General features: G+C 43.9%; 1 protein-coding gene across 3 annotated transcripts in view; it reads left to right on the top strand.

The window, feature by feature from the left end:
* Nucleotides 1–2821: 2821 nt before the first annotated feature.
* OGDH (oxoglutarate dehydrogenase) overlaps nucleotides 2822–21180 on the top strand; it is a 77081-nt gene continuing 58722 nt past the window's right edge. The window contains exons 1-2 of one of the 3 annotated variants that reach the window (XM_029233190.1): nucleotides 2822–2924; nucleotides 16171–16419. In XM_029233190.1, coding sequence (XP_029089023.1) covers nucleotides 16198–16419 — 222 coding nt within the window. In that variant the 5' untranslated portion in view covers nucleotides 2822–2924; nucleotides 16171–16197. The remainder of the gene's footprint in view (nucleotides 2925–16170; nucleotides 16420–21180) is intronic. The other 2 variants (XM_029233189.1, XM_029233191.1) reach the window with 2 other exon arrangements.

Here is a 21180-nt window from a genome sequence, read left to right as displayed (position 1 = left end):
CCCTGTGGGACCTTCCCAGGGACAGACCTCAGTGTCCCCTGCCTCTTTTTTTTTTTTCTATTTAATTTTATTTATTTGGTTGCACCGGGTCTTAGTTGCGGCAGGCAGGCTCCTTTAGTTGCGGCACATGAGCTCCTTAGTTGTGGCATGTGAACTCTTAGTTGCAGCATGCAAGTGGGATCTAGTTCCCTGACCAGGGATCGAACCCAGGCTCCCTGCATTGGAAGTGCGGAGTCTTAACCACTGTGCCACCAGGGAAGTCCCTCCCCTGCCTCTTGTTCATAGAAAAGCTTTAGCCCCATGTTCCAAAGAACAAATTTAATCAGAGAAATGCGAAAATGCAGAAACAAAGGAAAACAGTCAAAACAAGACCAAATAATAATAGTTTAGCCATAAAACAAAGGCAAGGAAGGACCTTTAGTTCCTCCTCAAGGGCCACAGATAATACTCTGAACAATCTCCCTGTTTTGCAGATATGAAAACCCCCACTAGGTGGAAGAAGTTAACTCCATGCTGACCACAAGCACATAGACCTCAGACCAGTTGGAACCAGGTTGATGTTGCTGACTCCCGAAATACCACCTAGTTACTCCACCACCAACCAATCAGAAGAATGTCCACGAGCTGACCAGGCACCCTGCAACCCTCTCCCCTACCGTTGCCTTTAAAAACCCTTTCCTGAAAGCCCCTGAGTTCTGGTCTTTTGAACATGAGCTGCCTTTTCTCCTTGCTTGCCCTTGCAATAAATGCTGTATTTTCTTTCACCACAACCTGGTGTCAACCCAGTTTCGCTGCCAGTCTGGTGAGCGGACCCAAGTTTGGTTCAGTAACAGTAGCAGTATTCACAAAAGCCAAAAGGGGGAAATGACCCACGCGTCCATCAACAGATGAATGGATAGACAAGGTGCAGTATAGCGCTGTAATGGAATATTATTCAGCCATGAAAAGGAAGGAAATTATGACCCATGCTACAGCATAGATGAACCTTGAAAACATGCTAAGTGAAATAAGCAAGACATAAAAGGACAGATAAATACTGTATGATTTCACTTATATGAGGTAGGTGGAGTCATCAAATTTATAGGGACAGAAAGGATAGTAGAGGTTACTAAGAAACAAGAGGGGAGGGTAATGGGACTTTATCACTTAATGGTTACAGAGTTTCTCTTTGGAGTGGTCATGGTGGCACAACATTGTGAATGTGATTAATGCCACTAAATTGTCCTTTAAAATGACAAATATTATTTCTTTTATATATTTTACCACAATAAAAAGAGAAAGGAAAAAAAATACTGAAGTTTTTTCCTTGGTTCCTTCACTTTGTCTCCAGATCCTTATCCCACATATCAGCCCAATTTTGTTCTTACAAGCACTTATACTTCCTACATAAAAAACAAAAAAGAGAAAAACACCTCCTACTTTGCCTTTCCCTTTTAGAAATTTAGAAATCGCTCTAAGTCTATCACACCTATGAGCAGGTGGCAAAGTCCTCAGTTTGAATTTCAGCCCAGATTCAGACACTTGTGTCCTCTATGGAGCTTTCATGGTCAGATCCCTATGGTCAGATTGCTGGCCTTTGTCACCCCAGTATCCCTGGCTATGCCACATGACGCAGCCCTTGTCTTCAAGTTTTGGGGAATAAACACCGAAGAACAATTCAAGACAGGATGGAACAGCGTTTCCCTAACGTCAGTCATTTGGATGCCACCTTCCCATACTACTATCTAGTTAATATAGTCTTAAAATGGACAATTTTATTACAAAAGAAAACTTTTTAAATTATATTCTTTTTTTTAAGATTTTTTTGATGTGGACCATTTTTATAGTCTTTATTGAATTTGTTACAATACTGCTTCTGTTTTATGTTTTGCTTTTTTGCCTGAGGCATGTGGGAATCTTAGCTCCCGAACCAGGGATCGAAGCCGCACCCCCTGCATTGCAAGGCGAAGTCTTAACCACTGGACCACCAGGTAAGTCCCCCAAAAGAAAACTTTTTATTACTGTAAATCAGAAAACCAGTATCACTTGCCATAAATGTCAAAGATAAACTGTCACAAATCAGGAAGACAAAGTAACTTAAGTTCTACCTATATTATTATCCACCAAAAGTTTTCAGCCTAATTTCTTATCTCTCTTTGTCAAAAAAGGGAAAGAAGAAAAAGTGGAGCTAAGGATACACCAGCACGAAATGAGGCTTTCTCCTTGCTGTAATGAAGATAGAAGAACTGCAAGGGCTTTCTCAGTATGTGATTGACTACAATTTACCATATTTCATCAAATCTGACCGTTTTCCCCCCACATTTTGAAATAGAGCAGCATCTTACGATCGAGGTGTCCTAGTAACACTGTTTTTTCTTTTTCAACAGTAAGTAAAATAAGCTCTGAAAGCAGATGACCATTTGTATTCGATGAAATGGCATGATACACCGTCCATGCACCACGTGAAGGTCCCCGCGATCCCGCTGCGTGAAACCGTTTTGTCGGCGCTCGGGCTTCCTGGTTCTCACTCCCCCGGGCCACTACCTGCTGCGCCTCGAGCGCGCATTTGCCGATCAAGGTTCCTTTCTGTCTGGCAGCACAGACTAGGTCAGCTCTCCATCAGAGGACTCCTGACAGCCCACTGCAGGAGACACTACTTAGCAACGTGCAGACCCCCTTTTCAGACCCGTCACGCGTCCCGGTAGGGACCGGCCGGACGACTCCCAGCCGCAGCCTGGGTGTCTGCACTGCTCCCCCAAGAACGCGCCAAGAGCAACGAGGCCGCAACTCTGTGACGTCAAGACCCCGCTCACGAGTTAGGGGCGGCCCCTCTCCTCCCAAGGCGGGGCGGCGTGCTGACGCCACACGCCGGGGCGGGGCCGAGAGTTTGGTGCCCCGGGGTGGGGTGTCGGCGCCTCATTCGGGTGGAGCTGAGCCGGAGACAGGTAGGCTCGGGCTGCAGCCGGGCTCGGCCGGATTTGGGAGGCTCCGCGCCGGTCGGGCAGGAGGCGGGGGTCGCGGCAGGGAGCAAGGCCGCCGCGCCCTCGTTGCGGCCGGCGCCCTGGTGACAGGGAGTGAAGCTGGCTGGAGCGGGGCTGACGGGGGGAGGTGGGTGGGACGGGGCCTGACAGACGGGCGTGGCAGCCAATGGCGCGGCGGGCGCCTTCTGGCGGGCGGAGATTGGCGGGTGCGGGCGTGCGCAGAGGTCGCGCGGGGCGCGGAGCGGCGCTCCATTGGCTGTAGCGGGCAGGGGGTGGGCCGCACGGCGGATGTGAGGGAATGGGCGCCGCGGCGCGGGTGACCCCCAAGGTCGAGGAGGCGTCACGTGGGAGTCGCCCGGCAGTGTCCTCTCCCCACCCGGATGGATGGAAGGGTGGCACGCCCTTGAAGAAGCGGCTGCGAATTGTGGGCAGTCCTCCCTTTCCAGAGCGCGGAGACGCTGGTCGGCTTCTGTCCGGGCTGATCCTTCGCTCCTGGGGTGAACCCTTGAGGAACGGATTACCCCGCAGTACCCCCACTTCTTCAGTACCCCACCGTACTAATCCTCCCTGGGTTCCTTGGGGTGACTCCCTTGAGGAGCGGATTACCCCTCAGTATCCTCTGTTCAGTACCCGCTATATCCATCCTCCCTGCCCTTTCCTGGGGTGAACCCTTGAGTGGATTACCCCGCAGCATTTACCTTACTCAGTATCTCTACTGTACTCAGGACGCACCGTACCCATTCTCTCTGTGCTCCTCAGCGTGATGCCCCTGATGAGTGGATTACTTTGCCGCAGCATACCGTACTCAGTACCTATATACTCAGGATCCCTCCATACTCAGCACCCTCGGTACCCATCCTCTCTGTGAGCTCTTTGGGGTGACACCCTTGATGAGTACAATACCCTGCGGTACCCTGCCGTGCACGGTACGCCACCATACTTCTCTTTCTTCCAGGGGTTTGATAGCTCATGTTGAGATGAAGTGCATTTCCTCGAGGAACACACTAGTGTACCTTTTCCCTTTTACCTGATGTCGGTGTAAGTTGGGTACCGAGACTTGAGACGAGTAGATAAGAAACTGCTTTCTCTGCTTTTTGCCCAGAACAGATGACTCAGGCCTGAGGTGTGAACTCTGTCCTGGGGTTTCTCTGCGCCTTGTTCTGCAGTCCTGCGCTTTGAAGCAGGGACTAGAGGCCCACTTTCAGGTACACTGCTCTGAGCACCTTTAGGATGAATCACCTGGGATGAAGCCTTGTTTGCACTGTGTCAGGACATGCAGCAGTCCAACCGCACAGATTTTTGTGCAAGACCTGCGCGGTATGAAAGTATATAATACTATTCTAGCTTTGCATATTAGCTGAGGACTAGCTCTTGAAAGTTGGAGAAATATCAGAGTATCCTGATTATATTTTTGAGAGCAGTTTCCAAGTTTCGAGTACTTTTTTTTTCCTTAACAGCTTTATTGAGATACAATTCATGTATCATACAATTCACTCTTTCAAGTATGCAGTTCAGTGGTTTGTAGTATATTTACAGTATACAGCCATCACCAAATTTCAGCATGCGGGATCCGGGATCCAGCCCCGCGCCCCCTGCAGTGGAAGCACAGAGTCTTAACCACTGGACTGCTGGGGAAGTCCCAAAATTCAGTTACTTTTAAAGACTAACTTTAATTTCAGAAATATGAATTTCTGTTGATTTCGTTTAAATTTGAATGCACAGTTTATTAAATGTGAAATATTTACCATGTTTATTACATGTATATCTTGCATATACATCTATGTGTTTCACATCTGCTCTTAATCAGTCTTACTCCTCACTGCCCCATTTGACCAAAGTACTGTATCATCTCCATTAAAATTTTTAGGTAGTTTTATTTTGGGATAATTGTACAATTATTGAGAAATTTATTTTAGAATGGTATAATTTTGAGAAATAGTACATGCAAATCTATTATATGCAGTTATAACAGATGGTACAGAGAGGTCTCAGTGTCCCTTTACCCACTTTTCTCAAATGATAACATTTTACAAAAACTACAGTATTATATCACAACCAGGTATTGACATTGATAAGTCAAAATGGAGAACATTTCTATCACCACAAGCATCCCTCCTGTTACCTTTTTATGGCCATACCCATTTCCATCCTGCTTCCAATTCCTTAGCTTGTGGCAACCACTAATCTGTTTTCCATTTCTGTAATTTTGGCATGTCGGGAGTGTTACATAAGGAGACTTATACAGTAAGTAACCTTTTGGGGTTGGCTTTTTTAATTTAAGCGTAATTCTCTGAAAATGCTTGCAGGGTGTTGTCTGTGTCAGCAGTTTGTTCCTTTTTATGCATCCAGGCTATTGATGTACCACAGTTGATTTAACTCTCCAACCATTGAAGGACGTCTGGATTGTTTCCGTTCTTTGGCTGTTAAGCTGTTATAAACATTTATATACAGGTTTTTATGTACACATAAGTTTTCCTTTCTCTGAGATAAATGTCCAGGAGTGTAATCACTAGGTCATATGGTGGTTGCATGTTTAGTTTTTTTTTTTTTTAGAAATACACAAACTGTTTTCCAGAGTGACTACCATTTTACATTCCCACCAGTAATGTATCTGTGACCCAGTTTCTCCATATTCTTGCCAGCGTTTGGTGATGTTACCATTTTCTCAAATTTTAGCCATTCTAATAGATGTGTAGTGATTGTGGTTTTAATTTGCATTTCCCTGATGTCTACTGATATTGAATGTCTTTTCATGTGTTTATTTGCCATGGGTATATCCTCTTCAGTGAAATACCTCTTCATGTCTTTTGCCCATTTTGTAATTGGATCATTTGCCTTTTTTAATGTTTCATTTTGAGAATTTCTTATACGTTCTAGTCCTTTCCTGGGTATGTGGTTTGCAGATATTTTCTCTAGTCTGTAGCTTGTCTTTTCATCTTCTTAACAGTATCTTTTGCAGAGCAAAAGCTTTTAATTTTGATCAAGTCCTGTTTATGAATTTTGTCTTTTATGTGTTGTGCTTTTAGCGTCAAGTGAAGAACTCTTTGCCTGGCTCTAGTTCCTCTTACATACTTTTCCAAAAGTTTTATAGTTTTGTGTTGTACATTTAAATCTATAATCCATTTTGAGTTGATTTCTATATAAGGTGTGAAGTCTAGTTTGAGTGGTTTCTTTCTTTTCTTTTCCTTTCATTCTTTCTTTTTTTTCCCCCTCCCCATAGGTATCCAACCAGCAGCATTTGTTGAAAAGACTGTTCTTTCTCCATTGAATTGCTTTTGCTCTTTTGTCAAAAATCAGTTGGTTGTGCTTGTATGGGTCTGTTCTAGAGTTCTCTGTTCTGTTCCATTGGTCTTTTTGTCTATTTCACCATCAGTAGCACAAGTCTTGATTATTGCAGCTACATAATAAATCTTGAAATTAAGTAGATTGGTTCTTACCACTTCATTATTCTTTTTCAAAATTGTTTCAGCTGATCTAATTCCTTCGCCTTCCCATATAAATTTTAGCATAATCTTGCCTATATCTATAAAAATTCTTGCTGGGATTTTGATAGGAATTGTGTTAAAGTTGTTTATCAATTTGGAGATAACTTCTTTACTATGTTCAATCTTCCAATCCTTAAACAAGGTATGTCTGTTTATTTAGGTTTTTTCTTTCCTTCATCAGTGTTTTCTAGTTTTTAGCATGCAAGTCCTGCACATGTTTTTTTAGACTTATACTATTTCCTTTTAAAAAATTTTTGTTTTCATGTGTCTGTTGATAGTTTGTAGAAATACAGTTGTTTTTTGTATATTTATCTTGTATCCTGTGACCCTGCTGAATTCACTTATTAGTTCTATAAGTGTTTTTGTAGATTCCTTGAGATTTTGTCATAGATAATCATGTCATCTGCAAATAGTAGTAGTTTTATTTTTTACTCTCTGATATATATGCTTTTTAGTTCCTTTTCTTGCCTTATTGCTCTGGCTGCAACTCTCAGTGCTACGCTGAGTAGTAGGGATGAGAGTGGACATCCTTACATTGCTCCCAGTTTTAAAAAGATGCGTTCAGTCTTTCACCATTAAGTATGTGTTTGCTGTAGACTTTTGTGGATGCTTTATATTAAATTAAAATTCCCCTTTATTCCTACTTTTCTGAGAGTTTTTATCATGGGTGTTGAATTTTATCAAGTGCTCATCTGCATCTATTCATATGAGCATGTGATTTTTCTTCTCTAGCCTGTCAGTATGGTAGATTACATTGTTTTTTGAATATTGAACTAGCTTACATCCCTGGAAAAAAACCCATTAGGTCATGGTGTATAATTGCATTTATATATTGCTTAATTCTATTCGCTGTATTTTGTCAAGGTTATTTATTTGCATCTGTATTCATGAGGAATATGAGTTTAAAGCTTTTTTTTCCTTTTTCTTTTTTCTACCTTTGTCTGGATTTCATTTCAGGGACATACTAGCTTCATGAAATGAATTGGTAAGTTCTCCTCCTTGTATTTTCTGGAAGAGATTGTGTAGGTTTGGAGTTAATTAATCTTTAAACGTTTGATAGGATTCTGTAGTGAAACCATCAGGGCCTGGAAATAACGTTTTCTTTTCTTTTTCTTTCTGCACTGCGTGGCTTGCAGGATCTTAGTTTCCCAACCAGGGATCGAACCCATGCCCCCTGCAGTGGAAGTGCAGAGTCCTAACCACTGGACTGCCAGGGAATTCCCTGGAAATTACTTTTTCAGGAGCTTTTAAATTACATGTGAAATTTCTTTAATAGTTATTTCAAATTGGGTGAGTTGTGGTAGTTTGTACTTTCGTTGAGTTTCTCTATATCCTTGCTGACCTCATGTCTAGCTTTTCCATCTCTTGTTGAAAGGGGGGTTGAAGTTTCCAACTATAATTGTAGCTTTGTCTTTTTCTCCTTTCTCTTTTATTGGTTTGATTCACATATTTTGCAATTATGTTGTTTGGTGTGTACACATTTAGAATTGCTATATTCTCTTAGTGGATTAACCGTTTGTCATTAATATGTCTGTGTCTGGTAATTTTCTTTGCTCTGATGTCTACTTTATCTGATAATATAGTCCTGCTTTCCTTTGATTAATGTTTTCATGGTATATAATTTTGCATCCTTTCACTTCCAACCTTCCTGTATTGTTACATTTGAAGTTTCTTATATTATTAGATCCTGTTGTTTTATCCATTCTGCCAATCTCTGTTTTCTAATTGGTGTATTTAGGTCATTTACATAACATATCAAGTAATTATTGATATGTTAGGACTTAAGTCTGCCATTTTATCCTTTATTTCCTTTTTTGTTTTTTGCTCCTCTGCTTTCTTTATCTTGACTTCTTGTGGGTTACTTGAACACATTTTTAAATTCTTCTTTTATTTATATGTAGTGTTTTTGAGTATATCTGTTTGTGTAACTTTTTTAGTGGTTGTCTAGGTATTATATATACATAGTTTATCACAGTATACTGGTGTCATCATTTTATCAGTTTGAAGTATAGAAACCATATCTCTGTTTACATCACTTTATCCTACTCCACTTAAAATTGTCTTTTAACACATTTTTGACTGGAGACATATTACGGCCACAGGCGTTAGTTTCTGCAAAAATCCCCCAGTCAGTAATGTGTTAAGTATTTCCTTTACAGACATACCATTAGAACCACATCAGATGTGCTGAAATTTTTGCTTCATCAATTACACATCATTTAGAAGACTTCTAGAGGAAAAGGAAATTATATTTACACATACATTGTCTTTCTGTTGTTCTTTCTTTTCTTCATGATGTTGCAAGATTCCTTTTATCATTTACTTTCTGTTTACAGGACTTCCTTTAGCCATTCATTTTGGGTAGGTCTTCTGGCAGCAGATTTTTTTAGTTTTTCTTCATCTAAGAAGATCTTTATTCCCCTTTTGTTCCTGAAGGATGTTTTTGCTGGATATAAGATTCTGGATTAACAGTTATTTTCCTTCAACACTTGAAAAGTGTTATGCCACTTTCTCCTGGCCTCCATAGTTTCTGGTGAGAAATATGCTATTCAAGTTGTTTGTAGTTTTCAAAAGCTTGTGATGGGTCTTGGAGTGGATTTCTTTGGGTTTATTTTGTTTGGGGTTCTCTCAGCTTCTTGAATCTATAGGTTTATGTCTTTTTGCCAAATTTAGGAAGTTTTCAGCCATTATTTGTTTGAATACGTTTTCAGCCCCTTCCTCTTTCTGCTCCTCCTGAGGTTCTGATGACATTTATATTCAGCATTAGGTCTTTTGTTATAGTCCCACGTGTTCCTGAGGTCCTGTTCTATTTTTTTCCCCCAGTCTGTTTTCTCTGTTCAGATTGCGAAATTCCTTTCGTTCATGTTTGTTCATGTTCATGTTCACTGTTTCTTCTTTCTTCAGTTTAACCTATCCATCAAGTTTTTTATTCTGGTTATTGTAATTTTCAGTTCTGTAATTTCCGTTTGGTTCTTCTTTATATCTTCTTTTTCTTTACTGAGGCTTTCTACTTTCATTTGTTTCAAGTATGTTCCTAGTTGCTTGTGGAAGCATTTTGATGCTGGCTCTTTGAAAATCTTTGCCAGATAATTCTAACATCTGTGTCATCTTGGTGTTGGTGAGCTTCCTCTGACACTGCTGGGGGGGGTAGGAGGTGCTGCCTGGTTATGGAGGTAGAGGCTCCTCACCTGGACTCCTTGGTATCTGTGGGTAGGGACTCCTTGTTACTGCTGTGTGGGTGTAATTTCCCAATTACACCTTTGGGATTCCACCCTGCCTGGGAAGGGAGAGGTGCTGCCCTGTTATTGCTGGGCGAGAGTAGAATCCAGGCTCCCTCCTAGATTGTTGGGGTGGGGAGGGTGGCTCATTGTCACCTGGTGGGGATGGAAGTCCCTGATCTCCTCTGACACTACCAGGTGGAGTGGGAGTGGGCCACAGTGTTTCTGTGGGGTTGGTTGCAGTAGAGTTGTTATTGTCTAAAAATATTCTGTCCTGCTAGGCTGCCCCATTCCTGGTCCTTTGGCCAGAGAGGGCAGGCTTTTACTGCAGCTTTTTTTTTGGTCTACATTAGTTGGTATTTCTGGGTTGCCAGCTTCTTCAGCATCTAGCCTGGAATATATGAGGCAAAAGGAAAACCGAGAACTCAATGCTCAGTCTTTTGGGACCCCGAGGCCCCTTCCCAGTCTGTCTCCTCTCCACCTTTCAGAGTCTTATGTTTTGTTTTGCATTAAATGAAGCATCTCATGTTTTTAGCTGCATTTAGTGGGAAACAGAAGTCCTGTATGTGCTTTTTAAATTTTTAATAAATATTGACAAGTGTCCTTGCTTTCCATAAAAATTTAATAATTTCTACTTTAACCAACACCTTTAAAAAGTGCCTATTTACCTATACCATACACCACTGCATTCAGGGCACCTTTGGAAACACAGTGCCGGTCTGGGCAGGATGGATCAGTCTTCAGACCCATGCACTGAAGCTTGTTTGGGGTTCCCACTTCAGAGGTGGAAGTCCCCCCCAGCAATCTGGTCAGCTACCCACTCCAAATTTACTTCTGTTTAGTTTTACCTTGGGAACTTCAGCTTTTTAAGACATATCATTAGTTGTGGGGTGGGTTTTTTTTTTCTTCTGGTAGGTTGTAGTCCTTTAGTCATAAAAATACTTTAAAAAAATAAATTTATTTATTTTTGGCTGTGTTGGCTCTTCATTGCTGTGCGCGGGCTTTCTCTAGTTGCAGTGAGTGGGGGCTACTCTTCGTTGCGATGCGCGGGCTTCTCATTGCAGTGGCTTCTCTTGTTGCGGAGCACGGGCTCTAGGTGCGCGGGCTTCAGGAGTTGTGGTACGCAGCCTCAGTAGTTGTGGCTCACAGGCTCTAGAGAGCAGGCTCAGTAGTTGTGGCGCATGGGCTTAGTTGCTACACGGCGTGTGGGATCTTCCCAGACGAGGGCTCGAACCCGTGTCCCCTGCATTGGCAGGCAGATTCTTAACCACCGCGCCACAAGGGAAGTCCCATAAAAGTACTTTTAAAGTGTGCAAAGTTCTTTCATGTTTGTATCATAATTACAAAAAACATTGAGGGAGCAGAAGTGATTGCATCCTTCACTTTATGGCAAAGGAAACGAACACAGATCAAGTGATACATTTAAGGCTCACACAGCAAGGAAGAGTCACTCTGCCTGTTTGCCCTGCAGGCTCAACCACCGTTTCTGTGTAATAATGGCAAAATACCTTTGTAGTTTAAGAGTACTCTGCACTACCTCTCAATCCCTCAGTTTATGTTTGATGAGGCATCACAAATGAAAGACGTTGCATTCTCTTGAGATTCTCAACCAGTAAAAGAAAATTGGTACTTATGCTCTCCGTGTACATAATGTCTTTGTATCACTGCTAAAACTAGAATAATGGATTAACAGCGATAGGTATGTAGCAAGCATTGTTTTCTTGATTCATCATGAAAATCTTAATGAGTCCAAAACCAAAAGAAAACAAAAAACAGAAAGTCTCTCAAGGTAAGTTTTTTTAAAATGGTTCTTAGGCAACACACAATGCTAACAATCATTTAATGATGCATGTGCTTTTCCCTAAAAGACTCATGTCCTGAGAAATGCCCAGGCTGTTTTTGCCTCTTTAATTACTCCTCTGCCTAGCCAGCATGAGGGTGGTAGACGTCAGGAGTCAGTTTATCTCCTCATCCTGTGAATAGGGAGGGGCCTTGGGTAAGATGTGTGCTGCCTGACTGGGGAATGTCCAGGCACAGATAAACTGTTTTATTTTCCTAAGGGCAGAGCACTGAACCCTTAAAAACAAATTTTGCTTTGGTTTTTGGGTTTTTTTTAATGTTATTTTTCTCAAATGTGTAGATTTATACTTGCATCTTGAAATTAATGGGTTACAGATAGTGTCGCTTTGTGTACTTTGTTGATAGGGATAGGCTCGTTTATGTTTCTTCTTAGGCTTTTTTAAAAACAACTTTATTGAGGGGCTTCCCTGGTGGTCCAGTGGTTGGGACTCCATGCTTCCACTGCAAAGGGGCACGGGTTCGATCCCTGGTTGGGGAACTAGGATCCCGCATGCCGCGCGGTGTGGCAAAAAAAATAAATAAAGTTTAGGTTTGGGCAAATCTGTTCACAAACATTTAAAAACAAAAAACTTTATTGAGGTATAACTCATATACCATACAATTCACCCATTTAAATTGTACAATTTAACATTTTACAGTATATCATAAGGTTGTGAAACCATCAGCATTATCTATCAATAGTTTTAGAACATTTTCATTCCCCGCCCCCCCCCCCCAAAAAAAAACCCATACCCATTAGTTGTCATGTCTTATCCTTGCTACCCCCAGTCCTGGGCTTTCTGTCTGTATCAATTTGCCTCTTTTGAACATCTTCATATAAATGAAATCATACAACATGTGTTTTTTGTGTGTGAATGACTGTTTTCACTTAAAAGTTTCAAAGTTCATCTGTGTTGCAAGAGATATCAACATTTCATTCCTTTACATTGCCTAATACTATTACATGGTATGGCTATACCACACTCTGTATACCCATTGATCAGTTGATGGACATTTGAGTTGTTTCCATTTTTGGGCTCGTATAATGCTGCAGTGAACATCCGTGTACAAGGTCTTGTGTGGACGTATGTTTTTGTTTTTCTTGGTTGTGTACCTAGGAGTTCAGTTGCTGAGTCATATGGTAATTCTATGTTTAACTTTTTGAGGAACTGCCAAACTGTTTTCCAAAGTGACTGCACCAGCTTACATTCCCACCAGAATTGTATGAGGGTTCTAAATTCTTCACGTTCTCTCCAACACTTGCTTGTGTTGATTGTATCTAATCTAGTGGGCATGAAGTGGTATCTTGTTGTGGTTTTGATTTACATTTTTTTCCCTAATGACTAATGATGTTGAGTATCTTTTAATGTGCTTATTGGTCATTTGTGTGTCTTCTTTGGAAAAATGTCTGTTCGTATCCTTTGGCAATTTTTAAAAAATTAATCAATTTATTTATTTGGCTGCGTTGGGTCCTAGTTGTGGCATGAGGGCTCCTAGTTGTGCTGCATGAGGGGTCTTCCCTGTGGCATGCAGGATCTTTAGTTGTGGCACGCAAACTCTTAGTTGCATCATGTGGGGTCTAGTCCCCTGACCAGGGATCGAACCTGGGCCCCCCTGCATTGGGAGCGTGGAGTCTTAACCACTGCACCACCAGGGAAGTCATTTTTGGCAATTTTTTGATTGGGTTATTTTTATTTTCATTATTGAGTTGTAAGAGTTCTTATCAGCTCTATGATTTGCAAATATTCCTTTTACTCTTAGACTGTCTTCTCTTTTTTGATGGTGTCCTTTGAAGCACAGAAGTTTTTATTTTGATGAAGTCCAGTTTGTCTATTTGTTTTGTTGTTTGTCCTTCTGGTGTCCTAACTAAGACACGTTGTTTGTCTCAAGGCTATGAAGATTTATTCCATTTTAACTTGGAAGTTATAAAACTTCTAAGAGTCTTACAGTTTTAGCTCTTACATTTAGGTCTTTGATCCATTTTCAGTTAATTTTGTATATGGTGTGAGACAGGGGTCCAAACTTCATTTTTTCACATATGGATCTCCAGTTGCCCCAGCACTGTCTGTTGAAAAGACTATTCTTTCCCCATTGAGAATTTTTGGCCCCCTTGTCAAGTAGAAATATTGTTCTAAACCACAAGTCAGAACACTTGGACTTCTTGGACAACCCGAAGCTTTCATGAAAGTGTTTGAACAATTCAGTGTTTCTACCAAAAATGGTGCACTATTCGTAATGTTGACTCTGGAATTGGAAGGATGGAATCTGAACCTACCAAAATCTGAAATGTATATATACCTGCTGTCTGCTCTGTGGGTCCATAAGATCGTGGATAGAGAACAGCTGTTCCTGGTCTTCCCAGGGTGGAGGCCGGGGATGTTGAGCCATCTGCTGAAGGGCAGGTTTTCCGATGAGTCATCTTAAGGGAAGTTTGAAAATTGCTAGTAACAGTGCTCGGCAGCACTGAGCTATTTGTCAGATTCGGTGACTGTAGATAGCTAGGTAACGTGGTTTGTTTATAGTATCATATTGGAAGGACTGCATTGGGAAGAACACATGAAACGAGCAGTTTTGTGCTTGTCAGTGTGGTGCCTGTTAATTGGGTATCGCAGCAACTGAATAATGACAGTTAATGGTGGTGATGATACTAATGGAGGTGATGATACTGCTGTGTTCTAGGAGAAAACCCCAGCTCAGGGGCCATCGAGTGTTTCAAGCTGCCTAGATAATAATGACATTGGAGGAAAAAAATGAATGTTTTCCTTTGGACCTGAATTTTTAAAAAAATTAACGTGGAAAGCAGCAGTAGTAGTATTTTTGCCATCAGTGTCTTTCTTTGTCTGCCTGTTAGAGAAAATGGGAGTATAGTTGGAGGTAGGAAGAACTACTGAAGTTACTTAAGGTTAAAAAGAAAAGGAGTTAAGATTGCATTCTATAGCAAAATATAGGCTTGTTCATCTTTAAATTTTAAGGAACAAGTTTTTGTTTGTTGTTCAGTTTGTTTTTAAAGTACCTGTTCTGCTTTTCCCTTTTGCTGACCTGTCTTTTCTGAGCAGGAGAACAGGCCAGACACTCTCTCTGTCAGTGTCCTTTATGCGTATTCTGATCATATTTGGCTTAAGAGGAAGGGTTCGTATAAACTGTGTAGAGGATAGTTTATGTAACATTTATTTCTGGGTAATTCTCAGCATGTCTCAGAGTTTGGATTTCCTTCAGGCAGGAGTGGAGGTGGGGTGTAATTCCAACTTGACAGCCCGGGCACTTGCTTTAAGGCAGATTTAAGGGCAACCATGTGTTAGGCCAGCAGGCACCGTATCTCAGGGCAGAGGGCTGTGGTGAGCCTCGTCCCTGCCCTGGGGCTCCCTTTCCCTCCCACAGCCTCTTTCGCTTTGACTGGAAGGTGCCGGGATCTTTATGGGGAGAGGAACTGCACAGTGTCCTTATCCCTTCCTGACTGGGTCCCTTCCCGGAGGCATCTGGATTCTGACTCGTGCTTGGAAGTGGTTCAAGACCCCTCTGGGGACAGTCTAAACTCTTTCATGATCTGGTGGGTGCGTCAGCTGCTTTTGTAAAATGGCTAGCGTATATAGAGTTACATACTAGATTTAGTAAAATTACAATCCTCAAACTCAGGGTCTACTCAACCTTGGGGAAAACTTAAACTCAGAAAGGTGACCTGTAAAACAGAAGAGCTAGCGCCTGCCTTCTAGGGAGTTGGTGGGGTTCGTGAAGAACCCTAACATGTCAAGTTGATGACCACAGAGCGCCCCAAGGTAGGTAGACACTTGTGTAGTCACTGCTGCCCGTGCTTCCTCCCACAGAGCCCGCTCCCAGTCCCAGGAAACGGGGCTCAGGACCCCTGGCTGTCCAGCCAGTCCACCTTTCCTGCCAGACAAGACGATTCTTGCTCTTCCCCTGTGTTCTGCTCGCCTTTCCACCTCTCTGTCTTTCCTCCTCCTGATTCTTATATTTAGAATGCCTGCCGTTCCGCCTCTCCAGAGCAGAATCCTCCCTGTGCTCCGCCCCTTCCCCAAGCTTTCCCAGCCGCCGGAAAGGAACACCTGGGAGGAGCGGCTTCTCCCATGGAGCTGTGTTGGCATTTTCTGTGCCTCTCAAGCGCTCAGCGCTGTCGCTGTAATTTTTAATTAAAAAAATTTTTTTTCTGCTGCTCAAAGATAAATTATTTGAGGGTGAGCAAAATATTTTTCCAATGTCTCCGTGTTCTCCAGAATACCGTGAGTCCAGCGGGTACTCGGTAGTCTCCGAATAGATTAGAAAGTATCTTTCTCATTTTACAATTATATTAATCTAATCATTCATTAATCTTTGTTGCCTTTGCCTATAATTGTTTTATACAACGTATAAACTTACAGGGCGTCACATATTTATCATGATATATCGTATCCCTCAAACTAGATTGAAACTTGCAGGGGAAGACCATACCTCTGCAGCTGTGTTCTCTCCTCCCCGTGTGGAGCACAGGCCCTGTACATAGGAGGTTGTTCAGTTTGACTACCTCATGCTGTGTCGTGCTCTCTGAAGCAGGGCACGCGGCCACAAATGCATTTACAGGGTCTTTCTCCTCCAGCCACAGTCTGCGAGGTTTTCCCCCAGTAGCCTTGGCTGCTACAATGCTCTTTCTAACTTTTCTTTCTTTTTTTGGTGCAGACAGTCGTGAGAGACTTCAGGACAAGAATGTTTCACTTAAGGACTTGTGCTGCTAAGTTGAGGCCGTTGACGGCTTCCCAGACTGTGAAGACATTTTCACAAAACAGACCAGCAGCAGCTAGGACGTTTGGGCAGATCCGGTGCTATACTGCCCCCGTTGCTGCGGAGCCCTTCCTCAGCGGGACTAGTTCGAACTATGTGGAGGAAATGTACTATGCTTGGTTGGAAAACCCCAAAAGTGTACACAAGGTAAGGCTCAGAGGAGCAGGTGTCTTCGTGTGTTTGGAGTCTTGGCCGATGGTGGCTGGCTGTCCAGGTAAGTGCATGTGTTCTGAGGACCGTCGAGAAGGAAGGCAGGCAGGTGGCTGGAAGCCCCACCGACCCGAGTTCTCTGCGTCAGCCCAGCTCGGCCGTCACACCAGGCCCAACTGGAACCGCCTTCTCTGGAGGGGTGTGTCCCTCTCTCCGTGTGCGGCGCGCTCAAGGCCTTGCTCCCTGGAACAGCCAACGTGTTAAACCGGCAAGGATGTAGAGGGCACTTGCACCACTCCCAGGCTCTCACCAAGGCTGCTGCAGGATGGTGATGCTGCAGAAAGGAAGCCCACAGAAGGAGAGGCCCCGCAGGAAGCTCCTCTGTCCCGCTGTCCTCGGAACACCTGAAAACCATTTCATGTGATTTCTGTATAAATGACATTTTAGATCAGTATGTTCACGTTTTTCTCTTGTATTTGAAAGTAAATTCTGTGAAGGCTTCCTTCTAATTTCTCTGTGTTAACCAGTGAGGCTCTTCCTTAGAGCCTCTCTCTTCACACGTTTACTTGATACAGAGCGTGCCTAGTGGGAGAACTTCTTCACAGCATTTTGGCCAATGATATTTATGGGTTTTGATGACTGTTTCTTGGTTTTCAGGTCAGGCAGCTGGCCCAGCAGAAGCTGGAGGGTAGATCCCCAAGTTGCTCAGACTCCTTGTGCCCCATTGCGGGGTTTGTGAAGGAGACAGTATGTGTGAGGTGCTCAGGGTCTGCGCAGAGGAAGTGCCCACAGGAGGCTGGCTGTCCTCACTGTTGATCTGTCTCTTTCCTTGTGAATTTCAGGGACTTGTTATCTAAAGGCAGCCTGCTTCCATTGGGCCCTTGAGTGTAAGCTTTACCCTTTTACTCTGAAGCACTAGTGACATTTAGATTGGGTACGTTTGACTGCGGGAGCCACCAGCCCCGTTTCATCAGGAATGCCGCCTCTTGGTCTGAACCTCCTTGCCCAGCAACGTTTCCATGGCAACCTGGAAGCTGCATTGCTCCATGAGCAAGATGAGACCTGGTTTCCTATGGAAGGAGATCTGCGGTATGTTTCCCAAGACTGTAGATAAATGCACTGGCCGGAAAGAAGTGCCTCTGCCTGTGATGTCAGATATTAGCGGTTTCTGAAGACAGTTACTACAGGGTTATCTCTCAAATAAACTTAGCCCAGAGGTTTCAGAATCAGACTTTCATCTTGTGTCCAGGCTGTCCCTTGCCTTCCTTTTCTCAGACGTAACCTCTTTATGGAACCAACCAAGTCTTCTTAAGTTATATTTGGTTTTAGGGAGAACAGCACATGAGTGAGCTATTGCAAGTTAACAGGGATCTAAGTTGGGGAACGTCCGTGTGTGAATGCCTGGTGTCACGGGAATGGGTTGCAGTGGTGAAGCACACTGTGGCTCTGTGGTGCAGAGCTCTGGAAAGTGGGGCTGAAAGCATCACAGTGGCTGTTACCATTATTAGTATTTGTATTAATATCGTTATCGTTATTGCTTTAAAAAAATTGTTTAGGGCTTCCCTGGTGGCGCAGTGGTTGAGAGTCCGCCTGCCGATGCAGGGGACATGGGTTCGTGCCCCAGTCTGGGAAGATCCCACATGCCGCAGAGCAGCTAGCCCCGTGAGCCATGGCCGCGGGGCCTGTGCTCCACAACGGGAGAGGCAACAGCAGTGAGAGGCCCATGTACCACAAAAAAAAAAAAAAAAAAAAACACAACAAAAATTGTTTAAAAGAGTTATTCTGTAGAGCAGTTTTAGGTTTATAGCAAAATTGAGGGGAAGGTACAGAGATTTGCCATGTACCCCCTGCCCCCCACATGCAGTCTCCCCGCCATCAACATCCCCCACCAGAGTTACACATTTGTTATAATTGATGAACCTACATTGACGTGTCATCATCACCCAAAGCCCATAATCTACATTAGGGTTCACTCTTGGTGGTGTGCGTTCTGTGGTTTTGGACAAATTGGCCTCTCCCGCCGCGGAGCACAGTCTCCGGACGCGCAGGCTCAGTGGCCATGGCTCACGGGCCCAGCCGCTCCGCGGCACGTGGGATCTTCCCGGACCGGGGCACGAACCCGTGTCCCCTGCATCGGCAAGCGGACTCTCAACCACTGCGCCACCAGGGAAGCCCGCTCCACCTATTCTTGAAAAGGATTTTTATCACATGGTGTCGAGGAAGGTAACACTTGGGGGTTCTCAGGCTGCGTGGGAGGGTCACCGTGTCCATCTGTCCCAGGGATGAGGACAGTACAGTGAGAGGACTACTGACAGGCACAGATGCAGCCTGCTGAGGAAGAATGCAGAGTGAGGATTGGGTCCTTGGGCTCTGCAGGTCAGAGCAAGCACCTCTTTAGCACCTCTTTGAGAGATTCTGCAGGGGATATGGGTAAAGGATCTCAAAAAAGGACTTTTCAGTTTCATAAGAGAATACATGCAGGTTGGCGTCTTTGGGCCAGATTTTATGTGCTGGTTTCTGTTGTCAGTATTCTCCAGGGGACACAGCGTCTCCTTGAGGGAGAGGGACAGGATGGTTTAAATCAGTGGACATTTACAATGGCAGTGTCCCTCTGCGGCCATCCCAGCAAAGTAGACTTGATCGCCTCTCCAAGTTGAACTAGGCCCAATACCTGTTGTATGCTCATTTTTTGAGGGACAGGATCCAGAGCTTTCATCAGATTTTCAAAGGCATTTGTGACCCACGGAAGGCCTTGGAAATCGCTGGTTTTATTAAGAATGCTTTGTTTGTGCTCTGTGTTAGAAAAAATAGTTTAGGGAGAGATAAAGAAAATTAGGTTTTAAGATTTAGATTGATCATCTTTCTGATCTCTCATTTCTGCATCAGATAAGGGATGTCACATTCCTTGTCCTGAGAGCTGGTTCTGTCATCATTCTCTTCCCTCCCTTTGCAGAGGGCTTATGAGGAACTGCTAGGACTGAATTTTTTTGTGTCCAGCAGAAACAGGACAGATTTAGCATCTCCCCCCTCCCTGCCCTTCTATGCTCTGCTTTCCTATTATTCTTTAAACTTTTTATGGCGTTTTCAAACATACAATAGGAGTGTCAATTACAAATTGACACTTAGCATCTACCTCTACAAGGATCAGATTATGAGCTCTGCAGCTGCTGACCTTCAACACCCCCTGAAAGGATTTCAGGGGGTGGAGATCAGGAATGAAGCACTCTGTGCTCTGGGGAAAGCTGGGAGAACAGGTCTTCAGATAGATATCTTCAGGAGAAGATTTTATGAGCCCAATTCTGTCATCTCCCTGTATCTAGAGAAGCACTAAAATCCTTCATGGTGCTGTCTGCTCCTCGTGACTAGCAGAAACCTTCTGCAAAAAATGTGTGCTCGATTGCATGGACTCCCCCTTCATGAAAATCAGAAATATACTGACCTTCCCCCCACCTTTTTAGAGCAGTTTCTTGGAGCTCTCTGAAATGCTGTCTCCCGGGCAATAGTCCTCATTTTGCCGCAAATAAAACTTAACTCACAACTCTCACGTTGTGCTTTTTTTTTTCTTCCCCCAGTTGACAAGAGTGTGAAATGAACCTCCGTGAGGAGACCCATCACACAACTTCAGTAGCTCTCTGCAGTTTGCCAGTCTTTAAAAATCTATTCCTTCCCCACTTACTTTTCTGTCATAAATGCATCTGAGTGGCTCTATCAAGGGAATGGTTTCTTCACCACACCTAACAAAATTAACAAGATACTTCTCTAATACTGTAATCTCATTCTCAGTCTATATTCAGCTCTTTGTGATTATCTTAAAGCTGCCCTTTCACGTTTGACTTTATAATTTACTTTATAATTTTGTCGTATCCCTATTTTTAAAGAAAAATTGTAGGGCTTCCCTGGTGGCGCAGTGGTTGAGAGTCCGCCTGCCGATGCAGGGGACACGGGCTCGTGCCCCGGACCGGGAAGATCCCACATCCTGTGGAGTGGCTAGGCCTGTGAGCCATGGCCGCTGAACCTGCACATCCGGAGCCTGTGCTCCACAATGGGAGAGGCCACAACAGTGAGAGGCCTGCGTACCGAAAAAAAAAAAAGAAAGCTTTTATTTCTAAATGTTTAATGGTGAATGTTATGTTTGTGGTAAAGTAATCAAGCAGTTCAGGGGTGCAAGCCCCTGAGCGCTCCCCGTGCCTCTGCACCCAGTTACCTGGGTCTGCCTTTGCACCCCGTCTCGCCGTCCCTCTGCTCTTCGTCCCTTGGCGTGGTCCTCTCCTAGACAGCCGTCTCTTCCCCATCATTTTCTCCAGTCCGGCCTCTGCGCTCCAGTCTTAAACACCTTGTCAAGTGTAGCTCGCCCCTTGCCCCCCTAGGACCCGTCAGCCAGGGCCTGTTCTGTCAGCGTGCAAAGCCCTCCCTCATTAAGGTCTTGGCCATGTTGGGGACAAGTCAGATGGTGGCATCTTATTTTTGTTTATGTCTTAAAAACAGAGTCAAAGCCAGATTGCCCTTGTTAGTGTTTCACACAGACAGGTAATTGAGAGTTGCTGAGCCCTCACCGAGCCCCTCCTGTGCAGCAGACGCAGGTGCCTGCCCTCACCTCCACCCCCACCACAGTCACAGCGTGGTGTCAGCCCTGCGGGGAGATCCCAGGGTCGGGCCGTGTGCCCTCTCCACCCTGTGGTGCCCTTTGTGCCCCTGCTCACTGAGCCACCACGGCCGTCCTTGGTGCATCGGAGCTCACTTCCCCTGCCTGGGCCTTCT

This window comes from Monodon monoceros, unplaced genomic scaffold (assembly GCF_005190385.1).
Source record: "Monodon monoceros isolate NGI ecotype Baffin Bay Population unplaced genomic scaffold, NGI_Narwhal_1 Super_Scaffold_2, whole genome shotgun sequence".
Lineage (NCBI taxonomy): Eukaryota > Metazoa > Chordata > Mammalia > Artiodactyla > Monodontidae > Monodon > Monodon monoceros.
This window is presented reverse-complemented; position numbering and strand designations above follow the sequence as displayed.